The sequence below is a fragment of the Lytechinus variegatus genome, chromosome 11, assembly GCF_018143015.1.
Source record: "Lytechinus variegatus isolate NC3 chromosome 11, Lvar_3.0, whole genome shotgun sequence".
In the NCBI taxonomy this organism is placed as follows: domain Eukaryota; kingdom Metazoa; phylum Echinodermata; class Echinoidea; order Temnopleuroida; family Toxopneustidae; genus Lytechinus; species Lytechinus variegatus.
The window spans coordinates 26,790,344-26,818,170 of NC_054750.1; the positions used below are offsets into that span (position 1 = coordinate 26,790,344).

General features: G+C 37.4%; 1 protein-coding gene across 2 annotated transcripts; it reads right to left on the bottom strand.

Moving 5' to 3' along the window:
• On the bottom strand, positions 1–27,754 carry LOC121424542 (E3 ubiquitin-protein ligase UHRF1-like). Of its 2 annotated transcripts, none has more exons than XM_041620262.1 (16): positions 27,185–27,754; positions 17,954–18,223; positions 17,006–17,406; positions 15,800–15,968; positions 13,602–13,773; positions 12,424–12,610; positions 10,333–10,456; positions 9,720–9,827; positions 8,961–9,065; positions 7,975–8,081; positions 7,100–7,262; positions 6,563–6,700; positions 5,759–5,897; positions 4,310–4,440; positions 3,808–3,906; positions 1–3,430 (listed from the first exon to the last, which is right to left on the bottom strand). In XM_041620262.1, the coding sequence occupies exons 1-16, from the start codon at positions 27,335–27,337 to the stop codon at positions 3,284–3,286; spliced, it is 2,613 nt and encodes an 870-aa protein (XP_041476196.1). In that variant the 5' UTR covers positions 27,338–27,754; the 3' UTR covers positions 1–3,283. The 2 variants fall into 2 exon arrangements, with proteins under 2 accessions (XP_041476196.1, XP_041476197.1); XM_041620263.1 differs by having other exon boundaries at positions 4,310–4,437; positions 27,185–27,753.
• Positions 27,755–27,827: the final 73 nt, after the last annotated feature.

The following is a 27,827-nucleotide window of genomic DNA, read 5'->3' on the forward strand; positions in this document are numbered from 1 at the left end:
AGTATATGCTATTGAGGTAGTAGTAAACGTTCACAATGCACGGTAGTTGCAGATACATGTTCAAGCATAGATTCACATAAACTATGGCGTAAAATGAAATTCTGCATACACTATCAATATAAGTGAATGGTTTAAGCAATGAAGTTTACCCTAAATATAAAAGATATCACACTAAAACGAGTTGCATGTATCCATGTGCATTCATGTACAATGGCCCGACTATTTCGGCAGTTTCAGTCGATACACATATAGCAGCAGCAAAGCAAGTGTATTTAATGATGTTCAAGAAAATTCAATCACAAAGCACAGCTTTTATATGATACAAGAAATCCTGACATTGTTTTTTTTTTAACTGCAGTAACTGGTTGAAATGAGTATGTTATATCAACTATTATAGATTACACATGATTTGATTATATACTAGCTTGTTCAAGATGGATAGCACTCAAGAGGTACTATGGGCTGAAAATAATACCCTAAATAGAGTAAAAAATTCAAGAGCAAAATACTGAAAATCTTATCAAAATCTAATAACAAACTTAATGAATCTTTAAGTTTAGCATGATTTGTGAGAACGATTAAATGCATGCCAATGATGATGGATTCTTGTGCAGCGCCGGTATCCGCCTCAGCTGGGCGCTCATGGCGCTTGCTCCAAAATAGGAAATATCTCACAAAGTTCAATGTCTTCAAACAGTGCTTAGAATCCTCATCCAGTTCAAGTACTGTCTTAGTAATGCTACAATTGAGTTATTCTTGCGATGATGTTGGAGTGGGGAACAGAAAGGTCTTCAGGTAAGACTCAAGAGTTGATTACCATCACGAATATGCCATAAGTTGGCTAATGATATCATGTCCACACTTTCCTTTTTCTTTTTTTTTATTACATGAAATAATTATTTCATGTTTTCAGGTATGTGAAATGCATAGAACATGCCTCCCTTGTAAAGATTTCAGTAAATAACAAGGTGAGATGACAAAAGCATATTCATTGCATACTCACAAGGACATGCATAGACCCAGAACTACCAACCTTCTACAACCAAAAAAGTATTCTTACAAGGAAAAAAAAGGTATTTTTTACCCCCCCCCCACCCCGAAAAGAGTGTTTTTAAAATTTTGTCTCAATGTAACAGTTGCCAGCCCATTGCAGTGAGATCGGTGAAAAGCCTGTGAAATGACTCTACTTGAAAACTTGATAATTCACTGTTTTAAACATGGTAGGAAAGAATTTACTTGTTCTTTTCATGCAACAAGTTACTGGCCCAACAGTGATTTTTACAGGTCTGGGACTGTCGGACCGGCGCTGTTGTCACGCACTGTGTATAATACACACTCCATGATCTAAAATTTAAAAAAAAGTAACAAATCACACAGAGTATTGGTGTATTTATAGCAAAAAGAGGAACAAAAACTCTAAAAAAGATAAGGGTAGGAATGTCTGTAGTGCTGTTTCACAGGAACAATGAAAACTTGAAAATGTCATAACCTTGTTTTTCCTCATTCTATTTTGATGAAATTTTCAGTGAATCATTTGCCTGATTTTACTCTTTTCAATAAAATTGTATTATTTCCAGCCAGCCATACCCATTAAAGATAAGAGATAAAAGAACTAATGGTATTCACAGATGAAATTTGATAATGATGATAATTTGGTCTTTAAAAGAATAAGCCTTTGGATAATCTGGGTACCGTTTCATAAAGCTATTCGTAAGTTAAGAGCGACTTTAAGAACGACTGGTGATCCTTTCTTACGCGCGAAACCATAGCCAATTCAATATACAACTTACCGCAAGAAGGGATCACCAGTCGTTCTTAAAGTCACTCTTAACTTACGAATAGCTTTATGAAAGACATACCTGCAACCCAGACACGACTACTTACACACACAAAAATAAAACAGTAATTTCATTATGCTTCGTAGTATTAATGAATGTAAGATCATCAGCTCTGAGACAATGGACAGCAATGAAAATAGATTTTGCATATTTCAGATAATTTGACATAGTAGTTCCCTTTTCTGTAAATTACAAGCCTAGCAATTGTTTTCAAACAGAAGTATTAAAGATATATAAATGTCCTAAAAAAGATAGCGAAAAGCATGGACCACAGAGTGACTACAAAAGGAATGTTAGGAAAAATGAAGATCATTTCCACTTTTAAACAACAATGGATGAAGGTCCAATGCATTTATCAAAGCTATTATCAAGAGTTTGTGCCCCACACATTACATAGAATTGATGTTTATCAATAATAACCACCAATATGCCTAAGCGATATGCCATTGTAACCATCTATGATATCAGAGGAATTGTCAGATTCTAAAATGTGCCAAATTCTTTTTTGCAATATGTGGGTCAAAATAAATTGAGCTTACAAAAAAAATGTTCTCTTCAATATATGACAGAAAGTTGGCAGTTGGAATTTGAGCTTTATGACAGGGACGTATGCAGCAATGGTATTTACAAGATCAACATCATTTACAAACTGGATGAACAAGAGATGATGAAGAAAAACAAACACGAGTCATGGTTAAAATACAAAACAATGACATGGAAGACAAGACATAAGATGGAAGAAAATACACGTATGACACAACATTAATGATTTGATATGTAAGTAGTGAGCGGATAAAATGGTTTGAAGAGCTGAAATGATGATCATGGTGACAAGTCCTGGGCTCCGTAAGACAAGGGTTTGCGATGAATTGCAAATATGAAAGAGCCGCACTGATTGGCTCCCGGTCAGTATTTTAAACAGAGTGTGCATGCAACGATGATCTTGATTGGTCATTGGTATTTAGCGATTGATAGCAAACCTTTTGTGTCACGGAGCCCTAATGCGTAGCGAAAATCTCAAAGAGCTTTGGTTTACATTGATTGATGCCAATATACTGAGATCAAATAAAGACTTACACCATCAATTCTTCCATATATCAATATAAAAATTAACTTTTCTTGCAGATGTCTCATAAATCGATTTATGGTAACACACTTGAGGTCAAATATAGACATACACCACAAAACAATCTAAAATTCTTCAACATATCAACATTAAAGTTGACTTTTCTTTGCAGACATTTTGTATATGAAGTGACATGCAAGCATTGTTTAGTAGAGCTCTTTTTCCGCTAAGCATCTGTTATTTAAATTGTCAATTTGATTTTCGTAAGTTCTTTTATGATACTGGAATCTCAAACGAAGATTCAGATGTTGATGAGGAAATTCTCCAGAGCCGAATGACAAGCTGATGATTTCTGACCAAGAATAGACTGAGATGCTGCCTAGCGACCAGCTTCGTAACCAGGAAACACGCTGTTCAGAATGACCTGTAGGTTCTTGTTGTAGCTTAGACTGTACCCTTTCCCGAGATCATAACGGCAATAAGGACAGGAGAAGATTTCGGCTTTGAAAGATCGCTGCAGGCAGGTCTACAAAAATATAAAAAGTTAACGAAAAAAAAAAAATGTCAATTTTTATTCAAATTTATTTCAATTTCATTGCACCAGAGCTTAACATTTTTTTACAAGATACAATATATTAAATGTTGAAGGGTAGATAACAGTCATGCAGTGAGACTTATTAATGGCTGACCACATATGGACTAAGTATGGGCTACGTAAGTACGTCATATTAGTATGCTTTACGCTCATGGCATCTGCTTCTCAAAAGCTTTTTTATAATGCAATCTTAAAAATTGAGATGCAATATTATTCTCTGCATGAGCTAGCTGTGAATTGGCCTATTTTAAGACACATTAGTTTGTGGAATCTTCTATTATTGAAGAGGGGTGGATTTTTAATCTTACCTTACAGATGTTGTGTGAGCAAGGTGTTGAGATAGGGTGATAGACCACCTCTTGGCAACAGATACAAGTGAAGGTATCCTCCACGGCTGTGATGAATTTCTGATGGACAAAAAAAAATAAGATGAATCTCGTCAATATTTGGATATTTCAACTGTGTACTAAACTCTTGGCATGATAAAGGGAAAGGGAATATCATACACAATATTGACAACTAATGGTAACCAACTTCAATAAAAATAAAGTATTAAGTTTCTAATGTCCATTGAATTACTATCAGTGGTAAAGACTATCATGAAATAAATAATAATCATTGTCATTATCAGCATCATTATCACCAATCATCAGCATCACCAAAAATCATCATCAACATCATCATAACCATCATCACCATCACCATCATTACCATTATCATCATCATCACCATCATCATCATCAACACTATTATCATCATCGTCATCGTCGTCACCACCACCACCACCATCATCATCAAACAATAGCCTACCTTTCCAGCTTGGCATTCTTCAATGATGGCCTTCCAATGTGACTTGTTTTGTTCATCTTCATCGATCATCTTCTGCGTTTCCTTACTAAGCTCAAACTTGGTTTTCTTTGGAGTTGGCTTTTCGGGTTCTTCTGAAACAAAACAATTAAAGCTTGTTTCTATCATTTTATAACTTTCTTGTACCAGCCAACAGAAAAGGTTGCTTGCCTCACAGAGCACTAACGGTAAGCCCAGTCATATCTTTATGATTGTGATGTCAAACATTGATCCAAGATGTAAATATATGCGTCGTTGTGACATTAGGCATCAATGAGATATTACCAGTTAAATCTGGGCCTCTCTTAGCGCATTGTTGGAGCTAACAACGTTTCTGTGCGGCCGGTCCAGATGAGTTATAGCAAATGACAGAAAACGTACTCATAACAGATACAGCGGACAAGGAAAATTTCAGGCTGGCTTCATTTGCTTTCACAAAATGGGTGAACAATGAAATCACAGTGGACGGATGCTTGATGGATATAGAGCGTATGAGACACGTATGCAAATAGTACACAGCGGATACATGACGACGTTTTCCAACAAATGGCAAGATTCTTTTCCGTTTTACATCCTCTCTGCATCCGAAAGTGCAGTGGGACCAAGCCTTTACTTGATATTGTATGAATGATTATACCATATGGAATGTCATTGCAACACTTATTTTTTTTTTTTGCTGTTGGAAATGAAATAAAACAAACTTGACACCTAACTTTTACATCTCTTTATATACAGGACAGTAATCAATTTTGGTAAGTCCAACTATTTGCCCGCCTTTTGCACATCATTTTAAATACAGAATAGTATTAAAGGGATCGTTTAACTTTGTGAGCAGCTGATTTAAAAAATTCTCAAACTGAAACAAAACATGGGTATGAGTGCCTGTATTTTTCCTCAAAAACCCTGAAACAGACCACAATATAGGATGAAAAACTCTAATTTAGATACAAGTAGCAATTTATTAGCTTGATTTTGAGAACCGTCTAGTAGATGGGTTCCAGCTTATGACCAGTTTTCTCCAATTCAAAAAGTCTGTTGGCTATGTTGACTGCCTTCTGCTGTGTGTATCTCCTATACACGCGCTATTATTAGAGCTCTGCATTGTACATTCAGTGTATACCTTGTACACACTGTATGTAGGTCATGCTGTGTTCTAGAGTTAATGTGTTGTTGCACAGATTCGCTCTATACACATAGTCATTGAAACCAACTCCAAATTATTTTCAAACTTTGGTTTACATCTCCAAGGTTTTAAAATTGATCCTGTAGATATAATACTTTGAAACTTTTGGGATGGTATTTTTACACTATAAGCCTAATGTTTAGCCCATTTTCAAGAACCAAAATGAGAATTTTTTAAAATCAGAACAAAGTGAAATGATCACTTTAAAGTCAAACTGCCTCGTATCTTACCTTCTCGATGCCTCTTCTTTCCTTTACCCTTCTTCGATTTCTTTTCTTCCTGTTCATCGTCATCCTCTGAAGATCCTTTCTTCTCTTTTTCTTTCGCTGCTTCCTTTGCTGCCATCACTTCAAGGTAGCCATCGGGGTACTGCAAAATAAAACAGACAAAAACACCAAATGAGCTCCAGTAATATAACATGTTTTAGTGTTTTGGAAACACTGGGATCGAGTGCACAATGGAGAATGTACTGAATGTTGGTTCCCTGTCCGAACACGAGGGTAATTCAGCAAACAAGAGGAAATAAATGAATCAAATTATTAGAAGTATCATTATCATCCTCAGGGAATCTTTCATAAAACCCGGAGTATACTTAAATAGCATTTGATATGAACGTTCTACCCTATAAAATCTTACCAATCAAATTTCCAAATAGTGGGATGATGTACATTTTGAATCTCCCATTAGGAATAAAGCAACTTTTATTCCAAACCCTAATTACATCACCATCGCCTGTGACCTAAAGCCAATTTGGACTTTACTCCATCCGTAAGGCTTGAAGCAAAGCAGTATTCCTCTCATTATGCCGAATTTTGAATAGAATAATCTTACTTCCTGGGACTTTCATATTTGATGTAAACTGTGATTAGTTAAAAAATTGTGTAGCAATCGATCATATATTACACGCTAGACTAAACAAACCTTATACCCACAGAGAAATTGGCAAAGTAATTGTCTCTGGAGCAAATTTTGCATTACTGTTTGGATGAGCCTTGAGGGTCATAAGGTCATACGGTCAAAGGTTAAACTCTTACCTCCATCTCCAATCCTAATTCATTGATCTTCTTCTTGCCGGCCTTGCTCCATGGGGCGGGGGAAGGGTCGTCCCTTCTGATCAGGTAACGCCAGACCAAGAAACCGCTCTTACCCTTCTCGGGCCAGTACTTGACAATCTACAAAGATACAAAGACGGGCTGAACTTTCGAACCAACTCTTTAAGACAAGTACTTCATAATCTATAGAGATAATACCATATCCATTCACACATACAGATAGGGGATCTGTCAGATTGGTAAGAAGAGGAAGAGGACAAGCTGATATGTCACAAAAAATATGATTGATATTTGCTCTGGCGACAATTGCTCCGATAGCAAATCTGCACATTAAGTCTAACATAAAACCTAACCTCTGAAACTAAGTAAACCCTAATCCTTCTCTTTACAGTATTCTGAGATAAAAATCCTAACTCTAACCCTATACCCTCTGAGATATTAAGGCCGGAGCAAATTTTGCAGGAGCAAACATTGTGTCACCTACGGAACATTCCCCACAATCTGACATTGCTAACCCACCTTGTAGATACCGTCGTATCTGTTTCCATCTTCGGGTGCGTACTTGGAATGCTTGCGGCCTTTGGCGTTCCTGACGACTCTCACAGGCTTTCCCGCCTTCCAATCCTTCGCTTCATTTCCTTTACTCTTGTCAATGGAGGCATTGCAATTACGTGCAAGGGCACTGTAATCAAATATAATAAATACATTTATAACCTGACGAAAAAGAAAGAATAGTTTCAAGCGGCTTAAACTTTATGGATTTTAATCACCTCGCCATGGAAGGATAAATAGTATGCTTTTCCGTTAAATGCTTCAAGTAAGTTTTGGGCCACATGGCACTGTAATAAAAAAAGAAATACATTTATAACCCAATACCAAAGAAGGAATAATTGTAAGCAGCTAATAAGTTAAATTTCAAATATCTCCACAGGAAAGGGTTCTTAATAGATTGCTTTACCATTAAATGTTTTCAACTGAGTTTTGAACCCGGCACCTTCAGGTTTATGACACCCCTACACTATTGCTACATCATTGCTCAACTAATTACCAGGAAAATATAACAAAAATACATTTTATCATAAAATGAGAATCTGAAGTCGGGTTTAACTTAGACCATGGTCTAACCCTGTGCAAAAAATTATGGTAAGCCAAACAAGTCATACATTCTCATATTTTCCATGCTCTTTCCTAATGCTTTAATTGGTGAAGACAACTATCTGATTTATCCTCCCAAGAAAGTTGAAAATGATTTGAGAGTCAAATGAGTTGGTAAATTGAACCTCTACTGTTTAAGATTTATGTCACAATTGGCTATCCATAGTTAAACCACAACTTTAGACCAAGTTTAAATTATACCCAACTTCAGAATACGGGCCACTGACTCAATCACTTACAGATTCATCTTGGATAGTTTTTGATCATGTGACTGCTCAGCCGTACGCTTGTTACCTGACAAATCCCTTCCTCCACTACCTGTGTAGTAGAACTCATCACCATTATCCTGTGGAGGGTTGAAAAAAAAAAAACATAAACGACTGGATAAAGTGCTACACTCTTAAACAGTTTTTAAATAAGTGTAGATAAAGGTAATAGTAGTAGTAATTCAACCCTTTCATAAACTTGGCATATGAACTTATCACTTAAAAAAAATGGGGCAAATATAACCCATTTTTGCTGAATTGTCTGATATAGCAACATTCCATTCATGCCAAGAAGACTCAAAACACTTAAGATTAATTATTTTCAAAAAGTGGACCTAATAGAAGACATCCTCTTCAGGTGCTTTGAGCTAAAAGGTGATGGAAAACTTTGAATGCCTTACAGAAGCAGTCTACTGTTTACCCATGGTGCATTCCAAGATATTCACATAGAAGTATTCACTCTTCAACGTTAAATCAAAAGCTATTCATGAGGCACCTTTTGTTACTTTTGAGTGCCTGATCTAGCAGCAGCACAATAGTAATATTAGCATTATAAGTAAATTTAAGTAGACCTGAGGGGGTTTATCAGTAATTCTCATTGACAAAATTGCTGTAAGGCAATCAGAGCCCCGTAACACAAAGCTTGGCAATGATCGTAGAACATTTTTCTACAATGGATTCCATTGTATACAATGCACAATCAATCATGAAATCAAGCGTACAATCAATTGCTAACCTTGTGTTACGGATCCAGATCATTTCAATAGCTTATAGACATACAAGTGTTAACAAAATGTTTAATGAAACCCTTTCGTGGGCCCTGTTCAATAAAGCTTTGCAATTGATTTTAGGGCTGATTTGACAATTGATCATACACAATAATCAATGCAATCAATCGTAAAAATCAGCCCATGATCAATCGCTAAGCTTTATGTTACAGGGGCTATGGTGACACTCACCAAATCATCTTCGTATCCTCCTGCAAGTACAATAGAGTATGCTCCTTCGAACTCTCGACCGTGAATACCAGCAACGTGAGGCCGATGAACTCCAGCTTCGCTCACCTATCAATTAAAAAAAAAACTTATTATTATCAGTTGCAGTTTTCCACAGGCCCGTTTCACACAGAGTTATGACTATGGTGACTGCCATTACACCAAATACCATGGAAACCCTGATTGTGATTGGCTCCTGACCCCTGTCACCATGGTTGTTGCCTAAATGCCAGTTACAAAATTTGCAAGTCCATTATGAAACAGGCCCCAGAAATAAGATATAAATCTGAAATAAACAACTTTCAGAATACCATGGCTTGCTTTATTATGACATAAGAAAGCACATTAATATTTCAAGGACATCTTTCTGGAAGAAACCATATTTTATGGTGTCTTAGTATATTCATGCACCAAAGGTGAAGTGATTTATAAAAATAAGGCAGTGCTGCACCCAAAATTTCATGGCTGGAGAGCTGCATAGAATTTATGTATCAACATGAGAACTGCATATATACACTTGCTACTGACATTTATGAACCCTTCTCATAATAATAGTTTAATAATGCACTAGCAATATTTCAAATCTCTATGAAAATCATAAAAGGAAATTTTGTTTACAATTTCAAATCAAATTGTATGAATACATACTCATTGAAAGGGAAACATTTGAATACTTAAGATCCTTTTAACATCTCGAAAATCAATATTTCAAAACAAACTTACTTGCACCCGGAACTTCCATAATTGTCCAACATGGATACCTGGAACAGCACCAAAATGATTGGGTGGGACTATAGTGCAGACTTTAGTTCTACCCTGGCAAGCCATACCCTACAAACAATTTGAAACATTCAAGAAATTTCTTTTTAATACACCAAATGAAAGTTCTTGAGTCTAAAAACGTACAATTTTCTCATTAAAAAATGAAAAAGAGCGGAATTGATAAAAATCCCTGTGTGAAATAGAACATAATTTAAAGACCATTAATTGACAATAAATTTCACATAATTTTCATCAACCAAGACATGCACACTGTATATATTACATAGGTCATGCTGGGATCATAGAGTTCATGTGTTGTAGTAGAAATGCACACTTCACTGAGGTCATTGAAACCAATCCTCATTCATTTTCAAACTTAGGTTTACACTTCCAGTGTTTTAAAATAGTTCCTGTAGATATGATAGTTTGAAACGTTTGGACTGGTATTTTTACAATATAAACTGTAAGTTTAGCCCATTTCCAAAAACCAAGATGAGATTTTTTAAACAGAATAAAGTGAACTTATACCTGTATTCTGGACTTCAGAATACAAGTATATGGCCTTTGACCTTACCTTCCCCCAGTCCCTCTGTGATGTGGATGTAGCCGAGGCCATCCTGGCTTTCTTCTTGCTTGCTTTTAGCTTCTCTCCAGCCATGACGATTTCTGATGAATCATTTTTACAAAGAGGGCAGTACCTGGTCAAAACAGATGAATAGGCCTTGAAATTCAATTTCATAGTGTAATGAGATACGCTGGTCCATATTCTGAACTCTGGTTTAAATTAAACCCTGGTTTAAAATTGTGGTTTAACTATGGAGAGCCAATCGGGGCACAAATTTCTTACAACACACATCCAATTTGTTAACTCAAATCAAACTTAAATTATCTGGAAATGATAACTGAAGTATATCGAGGTATTTTTGTTCAATATTAAATCAAAAGGAACCAAAATAATAAAAATAAGAAATATACAATATGAAAAAAATGTTTTGAATTTTTGGCTCCCATAATTTTAGCACATGATAAGACCATGGTCTAATTTAAAACTGACTTCAGAATATGGGCGAATGAGTCCACATCAACCATTTACATGGGGAGTAGAGACAGTGAATTTCTGATTACCAGTACAGTGTACATCAAAGTGGAAAATCTGTATTGTTTCTTTACTTTTCATGTGGGAATTCATTGAATTTACCTTTCCAAAACAGAATCTACATTTTAGATTCGAGTTTGACACAGAATTACATTTTTTTAGAAACTGGAAAAAAATTAAAACAGAAAATCACCGTCCCAAAGGAATTATTTGATAAAAAAGTCCTCAGTAATTTTCACTGAATATTGTTTTAAGCTACTGAAATTCATGCATTTGGTTGGCTCAGGGCAAATTTGTCATTGAAAATCACCGACTACTTGTTTCGTGAAATGCTCCAGAGTTCTTTGAGAATTGCACTGGAACACCAATCCATTGACATCTCACACTATGTGCATTCTTCAGGAGAAATAATAATAATAATAGACAGTTCTTGTATAGCGCATAACACATTATAAATAACGTCTCTATGCGCTTCCAAAGGACTTGGATATTATTACCCTGGCTTTAGCCCCGCAGCCTTTTACAGCGCTGGGGCATTTCAAGGAATAAATTCCTGCCAGGTACCCATTCACCTCACCTGGGTTGAGTGCAGCACAATGTGGATGAATTTCTTGCTGAAGGAAACTACGCCATGGCTGGGATTTGAACCCACGACCCTCTGTTTCAAAGTCCGGAGACTAATCCACTGGGCCACAATGCTCCATTCTAATTTCAGAAAGGAACTACACAACAATCAATGGAAAGGGGGGCGGGGAATACGGTATTCATCATTCATTGCACCTCGACACTGTTGTAATCATTATAAAAGTAAAATTAACACTATGTTTTATACCTTTCTTAAATGTGACTAAATAAAACAGAACTACAAAGACATAAATGTTCAAGAACTTTATTTTGATTACTGTGGAGTGACACATCCCTTCATCTTTATGAAAATAGGCTTTCAACCTTATTCATGGTCATGTTCAAGGATATTTCATTGAAATATCTTAAACCAGGACGTGGTCAAATCTTTCAATAATTACTTTTCAGTCTCCTTTCCTCTTAAAACATACAACCATGAGTTCTCGAGATTAAGTCATACTTGGAGCGTTGTGGCCCAGTGGATAAGTCTCCGGACTTTGAAACAGAGGGTTGTGGGTTCAAATCCCAGCCATGGCGTAGTTTCCTACAGTAATTCATCCACATTGTGCTGCACTCAAACAAGGTGAGGTAAATGGTACCTGGCAGGAATTTATTCCTTGAAATGCGTGTGCAATTTAATCTGAGTAATTAAAGGTGCCAAGCTACAGCCGGGATAATAATATCAAAGTCCTTTGGAAGTGCAAAGAGACATTATTCGTGTTTTGCGCTATACAAGAACCAACTGTTATTATTATCATCATTATCCTGTCCTTTACTTACGTTTTCAACAAATTTGCACAAAACGAAGATAAATAATTAGTCTTTCAGATGAGCTTATTTTATCATTTTTAATTTTCATAAAGACCAATGTTGGTTTTGGCATTGCTGGTTACATATGAAAAGCCACATCACACTCAATCACACAGCGGAGGTCTTGTAACTTACCATTCATCGACATCAGGGATTGATTCCATCGGGGGATTCAGGCAGTATATATGGAAGGCCATGTCACACTCGTCACACAGCAGCGTCTTATCTTCGTCTTCCTTGCTACCGCACACATGACAAGCGCAGTGTTTGCACTTCCTACGGGGGTTGTCCTTGCAGTGTACGCAGTTGGGGGTTGTCGTTCCTACACAAATATGATATTAGAAATGTCACTTTTTAAGGATACAAATACAATATTAACACTAAACAGTTCATCCAACTTGAATTTGATCACAAGTAGTGACACCAAATTTAATGTGACCATTGTCCCTCTACTATGCATACATGAACCACGTTTGAAATCAATGCCTAAAAAGTTCTTTGGTTATGACACACAAATATATTTTAATGTATATAATGACCTCTGCAACCTTTGACCTTGACTCCCAAATTAAATCGTATTGTTTTCCTTCCTACATGCATACATAAGCCAGGTTGGAAGAAAGAAAAAGATCTTTTCAAGGATATAATGACCTCATGACCCTAAAAGTAATCAGATCATTGTCACTCCCATATCATGGCCCCGTCTTACAAAGAGTTACGATTGATACGATCAAACTAAGTATATTGAAATCCATCAATGTCATAATTTTGACTAAGAAAGTTGCACAATATCTTGAAAACAAAGAGCAGCACACTCAATTATCAAGAAAACTATGAATGCATGAATATATATCATATCTAGAAAATATTTTGAACAAATGTGTTTTTTGTATGTTGACGGTGCTGGCTTTCCATAGTTTTGGTTGAATGGATCAATCGTAACTCTTTGTAAGACGGGGCCCTGGTCCACGTTTGAAGATAAACAATCGAACAGTTTGCCAGTTATCACAAGAACTATAACGGGATGGATAGACGACACAAAAACATAATGCATTCGGCAACAACCTCCAGTTAATGGGGGGGGGGGGTGCATAAAATGACAAGTCAATGCTGAAAAGGATATTCATTGATGCATTGTTGTATACATTACAAACCAGCATCCCCTATCAAGGAAGTTACTATAGTGTTATAAATGGTAACTACCATATGCTGTACAGCAGATTAAATTCAAGAATTCTACCGAAGATGTCTTTGGATGATTAAGTTACATGGGTCCCAGAGTTACTTGCAATCAGAGGAAATGGGAATCTTACTTTTGACGGGAGTTCCCTCTGCTTCGATGGTGGCAGCATCACATGTCGAATCGCCCGCTCTCTCTACTTTGAAGATCTCTTCCGTCAGACGGGCCTTACAATCTTTCAAGACATCGCCACTCGGACCAAGAAGGATGTCCCCGGTCAGCTCCTTGTACGACCTTGTCACTTTCTGTAAAACAAGACAATCGTACAAACAAGCCTTCAGCGTGTCCTGTTCCTTTCCAACAGGAACAAGGTAAACTGGATGATAATATCCTGGTATAAGCATTCTGCCTGGGAACATTCCCAACATTATTGATAGAATCATCATAGAGACATGGGGTACTGCCCCCCCACATCCTTATCATCATCATTAAAAACATTCCCAAAATTCCCATCCCAATCACATAACGTAATTCCCCCATAATAATCCCAAATAGTATGACTTTAACAACAAAAAAGCTATTGAGCAAGGAAATTTGGCAGAGATGTTCCTACATATTCTTGTATTACAGCTAGCTCCAATTCTCTTGAGAAAAAAACCAGGGGGTGTTTCACAAAGATTGAAGTATGACTTAGAGTCGCACTTAAATGCCTAGTTGCGTGCATTATAAAAGCCATGACCACATTGGTCAGAGCATGCCAAGAGGATGCGCACTCCTGTGTATTGATGTATGTTGCATATCATGTACACGTCGGCATTTAAGTGCGACTCATACTTAAATCTTTGTGAAACACCCCCAGGAGGGGTTTAAAACGAGGTGGGGAAATGATGGTTTGTGAAACAGAGTTTAGGTAACTTGATTTGAATACCTTATAGATTAATTTGAATGACTTTCCAGTGAAATTAAATGATTCCAGGGTCATTTTTCCAAAGTCAAAATGGTTCCTTTAGATTCTGAAAGCTAACGGACATTTCTGCAATTTCAATTGCTGGTGTGCATTAGGCCTGTTTCAGGTACACGTGTACACGCACGGTCAAGTCAGTGCACGTGTACTAAATTCCATCACCGTGTACACGGTAGCATCTGCATAAAGCTTGCATGGGACTATAAAGTCAGTGAACAAGCTCACATCCTCACATTAAATCTTAGTTCTCAGACAATGCACATGTTTTAATCACTAATATGCCAATATATTTCAATTAACCTAAAGTGAGTTCACTTCCAAAATCGCTGATTTAATCCACATTCATTCTGAAGACTCAAGTTTTTGTACCACGAAATGGGTCTGCTCCGGTCTCGAAGGCGTTGACCAATCACACTCAGAGCCAATTTGAGAATCACCAATTGCAACAACGATCATTGCTACAACTTACGTGATATACGGTCGTACACATGTGCTACAAGCCTACAAACGCTCCTCAAATTGGCAATAAAATAATGAAAATCAATCGATAACTTCAGTTACACTTAATTCTGCAGCGATCTGTGCATGCATGCACGGTACAGTATACAAAATGCGCATCTAACGAGCGTCGGCGCTAGCGTATAGCTAGGGCCCTACACTGATTTTATTTTGCATTCTTTATTAATTTAATGTGCTGCTAAGCTGAGTAAACTTTTTAATTGCACCAATTTTTGTGGATTGATACTTCAAACTTCTCAGGTAAGCTTTAAAACCATGACTTAGGCTACAATAGACCCCTTTTTATGACATGTTGATGCGGGTCCGTGTCGACATGAAAACATAACTCGCTCTCACAGTGTTTACAACGTGTACACGACCGAAAAACACGCCGTGTACACGTGCATCAAAAATGGACTTTCAAAACGGGCCTAGTGTGCTTTACATTTTTTGTGTACCATCAGTCAGTTCCCTTTCTAAACCCATTTTGATGTTTTTCTTATTAACATGGGTAAATGAAAACAATTCCAAAAGTGAGACTCCAAACTTCTTTCCCTTTCTCAAAAATATATATTTTTACTATAATGCATTGCAACATGTAGGGAAAAACAATTTACTTGACTATTTGCCCTATCTCTTGGTCAATGATCTTAGAAACAATCAGATCCTCTGGAAAATCAAAAGAAGTATAATGGATTGATACCAAACAGGATTCCTGGTAACTTTGTATTATTTAGGAACTTTCCCCACTAAATATCCTGTAAATCAATAAACTTCCCCATGCCTTTGGTAAACTCTACATATCCTGCTAACATCAACACTTTATTGGATGCGATTAATTATTAACACTGAAATAAATAAAAAATCACCTTATTTTTGACGACCATGTCGTACCAATACCCTCTCTGCTTCGGCTCGTCACAATTATAATTCACCATGACAATGTCACCGATGGTTACATTGTCGTATTCAATCATGGTACGAGCTCTGGGTCTTATACTTCGGCTGCTGATCTTGGCGATACCTTCTTCATCATATCTTTAAAAAAGCGAACAAAAATTAAATCAAAATCTGTAAGTTGAATTTCTTTAGCTCAATTCAGGGATGCCATTTTAATTAAATTTATTTCAAAAAGACTGAAAATCATCTAGAATAACCTACTTTGTACACACAAAAAATGTTTTCTATGGCTAAAAATACATGTAAGTTAAAAAGTCTAAATTTCTTAAGCCTGAAAAGCAGCATCATTGTCAATTACTTCACAGATGGCAATACAGGCACTGATTTTCTATTACAGGTTGTTGTTTTCATGTCATCAATTTTAATACCTCTCCATATAACATTTTTGTTTTTAAATTACATCTGTTTTTGATCAGGGTCTAAAGATTTACCATCGATTACCAATTTGGAAGTACAATATAGTCTACCTGACAAGTGTATGTGTGACTAGTCATTGCAAGCTTTGAAACTTATTGCTACATTTCTGTTCAACTGATTAATATCTAATTCAGTCAAAATCAGAATTCATTAATTGAAATTAAAGCAGTTTATTGGGATTCAAATGAAATTTAATAATGACTGGAATTATTCCGCCGTGGTGTAGCGGTTTTGAGTCTCGCCTTGTAATCAGAGGGTCGTGTGTTCGAATCCCACCATGGCCTAGCGCCCTTTGGCAAGGCGTCAATCCACACTTTGCCACTCTCACCCAGGTGCTAATTGGGTACCGGTAGGAAACAACCGTTATTGTGGTTGGTTTAGCAAGTTTGCGCCTAACAGGCTGCTTGGAATGCTATGAATCCAGTGACCGAGTAATAATAATTGTAAAGCGCTTTGAACAGTCGTAGATTGATAAAGCACTATATAAATGCCAATTATTATTTTATAATATCTATTATCTAGACCATGAAACTAAGATCATCTGAGCAACCTACGGAGACTACTTGTACAGCCTTTGAGACACAAAGATAGAATTCCCTTCAAAATGAACGAAACGGATAGTTTCAAAGTTCAAGCACTTATTTTTTCTTTAAATTCGAACTAAAAGTGGGATTTAGAATCGAGAATCTCCTACCTACCCTTCATACTTGACGTGGTATACTAATCCATCGTGCTTTGTCCAATGAGAATCGTGCATCCCTCCCGACTGGTTGACCCCACTACCCCCTTCATTTGAAATGGTCTCGTCCGAACCACATATTCTCTCTGTTGCTTTGCATTCCGTGTCCATGGGAGTGTCGGCGGCGTCAACATTTAGCACATTTTTATCATTTTCCGAGTCTTCCGGTGGTCCATCCTGGTCCTGTTTCACAGTCTTATTCTGGACCTGGTCTATGTCTTTCTCATTCTTAGCCTTGGTCTCGCTTTCATTGTTATTGTTGGTTTCATTACTTTCCTCAGCCTCCTCTGTGATTTTCACAATGTCCGCCTCAAACCACGCTCCCATGCTCATATCTATAGCGTCTACAACATCTCCAACCTAGCAAGAGACAAAAAAATATTTAAAAGAAATCAATAATAAAATTTGATAAGTTCTCGAGTTTGGTAGATCTCAAAACAAACTTGAATATTGGATTATTCATAAACTGCAAGAGATGGGTGAGATGCTCTCTAAAGCAGAAAACCTATTCTCTTTTGATGTGTGTTGTTTTTTGGTTTTCTTCAAATTGCTGGAGGGACTGATCAGGTTAATCATATGCAGCAATTAGAAATATTTGCAGGGACGTCTTATTTCCATAGTCCAAGACTCCAACGTAATTAAATGCAATCTAATATCATATGAAACTTGGAGCAGGTTTTATAGAGACTTTGATAATGTTGGTTTCACGTAAAGATGAGTCATATCCTCTCCAAGTTAAAACCTATACATTATTCTTCAAAGAGTATGGTGTTCACCTGGTGTATTGCAAGTGCTGGCTTGCGAAAAAACATTTACAGTGAATTTGAATGGTAACAGACAATTTCTTAGGTATTTCTCTATTTCATTGCTTTCTCAAGGTTTCTCTGATATAGCAGTCAATGATTACCTTAAAGAGCCCTCTTAGTTGACTTGTAGAAGCCTCTACGTCATCGGCAGTGGCAGTACCATCCCGAGGCGTTGAGTTCTCAGAATCACTAGTCTCGGATCCAAACCCACTCTCCGGTTTCCCTTCGCTCTCCTTATCTCCATCTTTATCTTCGACCTCAGCGACTTCTGCGACCTTTGTGACCTCAGGGACGGGTAACGTCCGAATCATCAACTGGATGGTGGCATTCAGATTGATGCTGTAGTCAAAGAGCGTGTGGCCATTGACGAGCTGTAAACAGAGAGAAAAAGAAAATTTATCCCCAGAATTAGCTGAACTGCTAATTTTCGATTCCTAAAGTAAATATTTTATTTGTTTATTATTAAAAACCACAAAGGAATGTTTTGCCCCTCAGTCAGATCCTTAATCTAAATTCAGGGGGTGGGATTCTGCTAGCCATGGTTTACTTAAATCTGGGTTAACTTAGATCACACTTTTATGGAGTGCCAACTGTCAATTCGTTCGCCAATTGTAACTTTTTCTTATCCTGCAGCAAAACAAAACAACAACAAAAGAAAAAATGCAAATAATGGGAAATGGAAAGAAATAGTAATATACAAAACTATGAATTTTAATAAATAAAATGAGAAATTATAATTGCCACAAATATTGCTGAAACATTATGAAGCCTAGCATTCCATAGAAGTGGGGTTTAAAAGTTTAGTTCAGACTAGGGAATTCACGGTGCAGGGGGGGGGCAGTTACCAGTAGACAAAATGAGTAATATACAATTAATGCACATTTATGAGTGTGTTATGACGATGCAGCACACTCGAGGGTATTTACAATTATGCGAAAGCAAGAGGCGCTTGCGCCGAGTGCTTTTGCATAATATTGTGAATGCCCGAGAGTTGCTCGCATCGTCACTAACATCACGAATCTTAAAATGTGCATTAATTGTTTTATAAAACGGGTCGGCAAAATGAATTTTTTTCATGGAAATCTTGTTCAAATCCCTCCAACTTGTGTACGATCGCACAGACAAAGAGATCACAAGACTGTCAATTATGACATCACAGGCGTATCTACTATGCGCGCCTAAGTAAGCGCGTCAAAATCCTAGCCAGCCTCTTTTACTGAACGCGTATCAGTTTTTACGTGCTATTGGAACTAATGCTGCACAAAAAAATGCACAGTGCTGCACGAAAAATGCACGACTTGAAGGTTGCGCATAATTAAAGCATGAACACGTGACTTGAATACGCACTCACCAATGGCTACATCATTGAACCCGTTTTATAATTAGATTTATTAGATTGAATGATGGAACAGGTAAATATAGGACCAAATTGGACAAAATTGATAGTAGACTAAGGGGGGGTGGCCATGGTGTCAGACAATCTGAAAATTACATGCATGGAGACGAACTGCTATATACATGTTGTACGCCAAGGAAATACAAACCATTGCTCACCCCCCCCTCCCCCACCCACCCAATTTATTTCTAACGCATGCCACGTCACGGTTCCATGCTTAAAATCCCATACATTAAACAGGCCTTTGAACATAATATTTCTAAAAAGGAGTATATCATACTTTGAAATGTCTCTTTCAAATGGGATTTTTTCCTTCAATAATTACATTCAACTTGACGTGTGAAAGAGCCTTAATTGTAGTAGTGGTGTAGCTTGTAAAAAATGGATAAAATCTTTTCAAAATCAATGTGAGCAAGCTCTTTGACCCATAATGATCCTTTACCACACATATCATTCCATAACATCTTATCTTCTAACCGCAGTTTCACTTCTTTAGATAACAACCATGGGTAGGCAAACATTCCATGCACTGCCACTCGTAATCAAGGAGTTAAAAGATGCAGAGGGGGGATGTATGAACAAGAAAACCTCCTTTTCTTGAATTGTGTAACATTCAAAACATGATGTTCTCAAGTGCGCAACGAACTTGGAAGCTCGCCAAAGCCGACCACTCCTTCCTATCTGTGCCCCTCTGCGACTATTCGCAGATCAAGAGCAGAATAGATTTAACATAATTTACCATTTTGTGAACATACATAGGAACACATATACTGAACATAGCAGTGAACTCTTTCTATAGGCTACATTACAGCATACAGCACTGTTAGTATAATTGCAGTAAATCCTAAAAACGATGTTCATATTTCTTTTTTTACATACAGCTAAGGAGATACTTGAGGTCAAGTAGGAGTATGAGAGGGCCGTTTTGATGAATGGAGGTACGGATGGGTGGATAAGTTTGTGAATAGATGGATGGATAGATGGATGAATGGGTGGATGGATGAATGAATCGGTGACTGGATGGGTGGATGGATGGGTGGATGAATGGATGGGTGGATGGATGGATGGGTGGGTGAATGGATGGATGGGTGGATGGATGGATAGATGGATGGATGGATGGAGGGATGGATGGACAAATGGATGGAAGGAAGGAAGGATGGATGGATGGAAGGGTGGGTGAATGGATGGATGGACAGGTGGTTGAATGAATGAGTGAATGAAGGAATGAACAAATAAACAAATGAAGGAATGGATGGATGGATGAATGAATGAGTGGATGGATGAATGAGAATAGATGTATTAATGAACTGATGAAAGATGAACAAGTGAAACATTGGATGGATCAATGGGGTTTAGGATTAACATATTAGGGTTGAAAATGGCCTTTAATTATGAAAGCTGGTCGACACTGCTTTCACGAAGCAGGGGGGTGGGGGACCACTCCCCATCAAAGACAACTAGGGGGGTGCTTTTCTCATACGAATGGGTCGAGGGAGGGGAGTAATAGCAACGGATCCTTTTGAGACACCCGGTAAAGGGAGCTTTTCACAAAAGGCTGTACTGAATATTTACCATTATGTACAAGTTTCATGAACTAGGTCCATATAAAATGTATACTTTTCTGAGTTATGATGACATTTCGAACACTTAACCTTCGGTTAAGATTTGATGTTGATGACCACGCCGCGGTCGGAAAAGCATCGCTTGTAGTCTCGCTCTGCTAAGCAGGCGAAACAAAAACTAATACTTCACCAATTATGCAAATTTATTCAAAATCAATTAAAAATGCAAGCTCGCTTATATTTCTCCTATTAAGACACACTGTATTGTTTTTTTTTTTAATATTGAAGAATTTTCATGTAAACAACTGCTTCAGAAAACTACTCAATGCAGCTTTTGGAACCCCCCCCCCTTCCAGTCGTCTCCAAAGGGTGCAGCTATTCTGCTGTGCAAACCCTTCACCTGAGTAAAGGGTCTGAATTGCAGCCTACTCATGCGTTGTGTACTGAAGGACAGCGCGTTGTGTATGTGCTAGTCTTTACGTGGTGACACACTTGTTGATCAAAGTTTCAATCAGGGTCTGTGCCTGCAGACGAGGGTGCAGCCACCCCTGATTCCAACGCCGACTGTCCTAACAAGCCAATTATTTAATTGTAGAATAAGGAATTTCAAAGGGAATATGTCCCTCACCTTAAAATGAAATAACACTGTCAGATCACTATAATTCAATTTGATTGAAAACCTCTATCACTGAAATGTATTCTACACCGCAAAATGGATTGTCTGGGAACCCCTAGCATCTTCCAAGAACTAATGAATCACTTACAAACCACTTTCAATAGAAACTTGGCATGCATTCAATCCACCATTATTGACTCATTTCAAATCTGAACAAGATCCTTGTATGCTTTTGAGACTACAGTTTTTTAATCCTGGACTAACCTCAAGACAATTCTTACCTCAAGACAATTCTTACCCCATACCATCATTTTAGGGGGTTTTTTTGCTTCACACTGTCTTTAGCCTCACACTATTTGCTTAGCCAGGGTAAACGCCTTACCCCGACCTATTGCACAGCTCATGAATATTGACAATCTGCCACACTGTGTGTTTGTGTGAACTTTCAATTTTTGTGATTGGCTAATGCTTTTCCTTCGCTCGGTAAGATTTCAGACTACATGTCCTAGCATCGCAATTGCCCCGCTAGAACCACAATAAGCCAGCTTAACTTGCTTTTTACCAAGACCAGGTAGTACCATACTATGTAGGCCTACCATGCTGACCCACTTAGGTAAAAATGTAGTCTTCTGAATCTGAAGTGAGAAAGAACTTAGTCTGGAAAAAAAGCTGTGTCTTTATTACTTATAACATTTTTTTCATCAGGAAAGCATGTAGGATGAGAAATAGCGGATGAATTTGGAAGTTCAAGTTAATATGTGGTCTGAAAATGCAGCCCTAGGTCCCTGCCAGTGACTTGTGTACAGAAAGCTCCTCTTGTTCAGGATATTGAAAAATTATGTTGTTGTTTTGGCTTACATCGCATATTATTCAGGAGTGAATATTTCCACCAAAGTTGTATAATGTTGCTGTTGTGTTTAAAGGTCAAGTCCACCTCAGGAAGATGTTGATTTGAATCAATAGAGAAAAATCAGACAAGCACAATGCTGAAAATGTCATCAAAATCGGATGTAAAATAAGAAAGTTATGACATTTCAAAGTTTCGCTTATTTTTAACAAAATAGTTATATGAACGAGCCAGTTACATCCAAATGAGAGAGTCGATGATGTCACTCACTCACTATTTCTTTTGTTTTTTATTGTTTGAATTACACAATATTTCAATTTTTACGAATTTGATGATTAGAACCTCCTTGCCTGAAGCACAAAATGTTAAAATAATGGAATTCCACGTGTTCAGGGAGGAATGAAACTTAATTTCACATGGCAATGACAAGAAAATCAAAATATTTCATATAATAAAATACAAAAGAAATAGTGAGTGAATGATGTCATCAGTTCCCTCATTTGCATACGGACCGAGATGTGCATATAACTGTTTTGTAAAATGAAGCGAAACTTTAAGATGTCATAACTTTCTTATTTTACATCTGATTTTGATGAAATTTTCAGTGTTATGCTTGTTGAATTTTTCTCTTTTTATTCAAATCAAGTTTTTGTTGGGGTGGACTTGTCCTTTAACGTTGAATTTGTGCTAGTCTTGTGTTCAGACCCACTTGTTGATCAAAGTTTCAATCGTCAGGGTCTGTGCCTGCAGACTAGGTGCAAACAGGCAAAATTCCCCTGGGCATAAATTCCATTCTCATCCTCATCAGCTTATGCTTTCAATTTGACCTTTGGACAAACTAATCTGCCATTACCATGGTAACAAGAGTAGAGTCACTGAACCCCAGCTATTGTTAAACAAAAAATAAAAAAAAGTGCCTCCCATAGGGGTCTTTAGTCAAAGGGCAGTGATTTTCGGTACATCAGTAAATCGAAATGGAAAATCTGTTTCAGTTCAGTTCTATCATTTGCAAATTTACATTTGCAAAACAAATTCATATTTTTGAGAGGCACAAAAAATGTTTGTTTATGGGGAATATGTCATGCATGTGCACGTGAGAACTTTTTGGCTTTTGGTTGATTGTGTTTGTTGTTTTTTGGCATGTCAAATTCTTCCTGGAACAAAATTCCCTCCATGTTGTAGTGAAAACCTTTTTTCTTCTTTTTTTCATTACAAAATACCCCCCCCCCCCATTGGGTAAATCCGGGACCCACCTCTGAAAACAAAATTTCCAATTCAGATCAAGTTTGAAACAAAATTACAGGTTTCCAGAAACAGAAAAGACACATTTTTTAAAATAGAATATCACTATTCCTATTTATAGTGAGTTACAGAGAGGGGGGATCTCTCTTCATTCTTGAAAGTGCCATGATGTTAAAATAAAAATCGAGTCTTTCACACTTCAAGAATAAATGTGAGCTTGGAAAAATCCCTGTGAAAGTTCTTATACAGAGTATTGTTCAACAGGTATTTGAGTTGACTGAAAATACCAAAGCACCTACTGACTTTTACACATATTTGTGAGATGAAAATAAATCCCTATTCTTGTCTTCTTTCTTAAACCAGTTTAACGTGTGATGCTAATGCTCGGAAGCAGTCTTGGAAGCGATCCAAAGTGGACTTCCAACCAGGGTTTCCATGATAGAGAGGTAAATTGCCAATTTGCCTACTGCCAACTCGTCCACCCATCACATGGTCTACTTTCATTTAGTCTACTGCCATTCCGTCCATCAACGTTTAACGACCATTTGGCCCATTAGCCATTTAGTCCAAATATCGCTACGTCTAATGATCTAATCACCATTTCGTCTCATAACCAATTGGTGTAATATCCATTTCATTTTCATTAATTTTGCACAATTTAACACTTAGCCCATTTGGACCAAATGGAAAATGGACTAAATGGCTATTGGACCAACTGGTTATTAGACAGAATGGCATTAATAGACTAAATGAAAGTAGACCATGTGTTGAGTGGACGAACTGATGGTAGACCAAATGATAGTAGACGAGTTGGCAATGGGACAAATTGGCATTAGACGAATTGGAAATAAACAGATTGAGATGCATCTACTACTTCATAAGTTGAGAAGCATGACCATTACATGTGTGAACGGCACCGTCAATGGTCCATGATTATTATAAACTGGTAGTTGGAAACGGTCAAGGATACTGGACAATGTTGGTGGTGTTTTTATATGATTATTCTCATCTAATAAATACCCACTTAAAGTATTTTCCATCACACAAATGTCACTTGAATTTCTTCATAACAATCGCTGATAAGCGAGGTCACTGATAGAGTTTACAAGTGTATAGATTGAAAACTGTAAAAGGGGAAGTCCATAATAGGAAGTCAAGATGGTCTTTTTCCATTTAAACTGGCACTTAGGCTGTGTTTAAGCCACTTCATACACCAGATTTACAAACATGAATCGTGATTTAGAACATATAAAATGAATCAAGGTGAAATCAAGGTTGAATCACCCCTCTCTCCAGCGCTGTTTTTCCCTCACATCGAGTCTAGCAAGTGCACATCGTCCGCAGTTTGGCCTCAGAGGTATATAGGTACATGTAATCTATCAGGGTTTTAACTGCAAAAGATAGTGTACAAAGTTCACCTTCAATACATGTACTGCTACTGCGTGACACTAAAGTGAAGAATACACCAGGCAGCGTGCAGTGTGGCACAAACCCGGCATTAGGCCTACAAAGTGGGTGATTTCAAGTTTCAGTGTTGACCTTTTGGTGTTGGTGTTAGGTCAATTTTTACATGAGTAACACCCAACATAAAATGAAGATGGTCCTGAAAAGTCTGTTATGAAAATCATAGGTCAGAAAAAATTGGAACCAGTGTGATTCGAACCTGCCATCTACTGCTTTCCGGGCAGCGAATCAACAACCAGGCTATTCTGGTTGACGGCTAGATCAAGATGAACTGGAATTAAAATACCCTCGATCCTTTTCTTTCTGACTCATTAATATGCAAATGCAGTCCGCCATGGACAATAGATGGTTAATAAAGAGGCTTTGATAAGAGGAAATTTTAAATTGTAAACAAATTTTTGGCATTACTCCTGTGTGATCTGGATCAGTTTTACAAACTCTGAAGAAGTTTTGGAGCTATGGGATGCAATCCAAATTTCAACACGAAGGCCAACACTGGACTTGAAATCCCCCATTGACGTCATAGAATCATGATTCAGATTACCGATGAACGTTGGTTTCACCGTTATGCTTTATCTACTTTTTTCGAATATGATTCTGCAAAAACTTCTATCACATAATCCCTTTTTTCTGCATTTTGGGTTTTTGAACACGTTTACTTTTACTTTTGATGAAACACAACCTAGATTCTGCAGAAACATCTTTCAAATCATTAACATGGTGCGGACTAAATGCACTCTAAATCTCCTACGACAATTACTTTTTTCAAATAATGATCATAATCATAACTTTTCTTCCTACAAATATACTATACAAAATTCCTATCGACAGTTTATTGATTTCTCAGGAACTGAAGAAATCTAATTAGGCTTCTTAATTTTTTTCACTGACCACAAGAGCAGGAAAGAAATGCAAATCTAGATATGAAACAAAAGCCTATAGATGTAGATTCTTTACCTTAAATGCGTGTGCCAAATTTCATGAGAAAAGGTTAACTGAAGAAATAGTTTATTGCAAGATTTTTTACCTAATTTTTGCCATAATACTGGTACCATGGCAACATGATTTCCGACACATGCGAAAATGTGTCATACACATTTTAACCCCAAAACCAATGTGTGTGCTAAGTTATATGAGAATCTGTTAAACACAAGATTTGCAATGGAGTGACTACCAGACTGTACGCCTATTACTAGATTTACAACTTCAAACTTTGACTGGGGGATCCGAGGATATGCCCCCCTTTTTGAAAGGCACACTTTGTAATGTAAAATAGCCCTTAAAATAGAAGTGTGCCCCCCCTTTTGAAAGTATTGAAAGTAGACTTTTTTTTGCTTGTCAAACTTTTCAGTGAATGAAATGTCCTTAATTTTTGGTTAAAAACATTTTTTTTGCTTGTCAAATTTTTCTTCACAAAATGCCCCCCCCCCCCCCCCCCGTTTCGAAAAACCTGGATCCACCCCTAAATCACAGGGATAACATCATGCTGACTACAAGTACAGCATACACTGCGAGAAAACAATCTGTAAGTGTAATGCAGATAGAATCTAATTTGCCTTTTGCGTGTAACTAAGATTATAAATGGTGCAACGCGTCTGTGAATGTGGTGGACATCGCCTTGCATAGTTTTTGCTGATCACTTCATACCGTATATGCTAACACTGCAGCATACAAAGAAGCAACATAACTATATAAGCCCATTTCAGCCCCAGGTTCGTATATTTTTTATTTCCTTTTCCACTTCACCATTTATTTCATTGGGAGGGGTTGCAGGACCATTCGGCATGACATGTTTTCCTTTCATTTCACACCATTATTTATAAGTCTAGAGATGGACGACCAGCAGACAAAGTTTTAAGCATTTATTCACTACATACTCACGTATTGCAACAGCTGGCCGAAAGGGCGAATATCCAAACCCAATTAACAATGACAACCTGTATAATATACGCCGCAAGTGGGCGGCATACAACACAACATCACCATGGCGTCAATCTTTATTTCGTTTTCTGGGGGTGGGGGGATGTAAACAAATAACGCAAGGTCTATGAAAACCACTCAATGATTCGTCGTTTTCACTTTTGCATCCAGTCAGTGTCTTTAACACTGCTTTGTTACTCTAAACATGCTAAAAAAATAATGTTATTGTTCCTGTTTTCCGTTAGTTTTAATCACTTAAATTTAAATTGTGTCTCTCATATTTACCTCTTTACCACTGAAGAATAGGCGTTGACGATCCACTGGTGCACTGAAATCTTCCACCAATTTTTCCCGAAACTGTTCAATTTTTGTCAATTTTGACAATCCATCAATTCTTTTGGTCTGTTTGCCATCAAATGTCCTTACAATCACCCACATGGTGGTTGGCTCGGCTGTTCAGTCAGGTCAAAACTGAATAAGAGTTAGAACTTAGATTTTTAAATCTGAACTTGGCCTGGTTGGTTGGAGACTTGCTCAGCTCAAAAATGTGAAGATAAAGAACGAACTGTAACTTTATTGCAAGGCCTTCTTAATTTTGAAAAGTTCAGCTTCAACTAAATAAATGCTACACTCACTGTCACATATACAGTTAGTAGGATGACAGTCAAGCAATGAACTGCACAAGTATTTGCATCACTGTACTACACAATACACACGCGATGACTTTTACTGTGAGTGCATGCAGCATGCATGTCGTAGCTACGTGTAAGCGATGTGTGTCATGATTGTAAATACCAAAACATGTGTTCCCGCGAAGTGGCGGGAAATATTGAAGCGAGCTCGCTGACCTCGTCGTCTTCCGGGTTGTGTTTATTCCCAGTCAGTGACCACAAGATGGCGCTATACAACTTTTAGTTTTAGAACTACA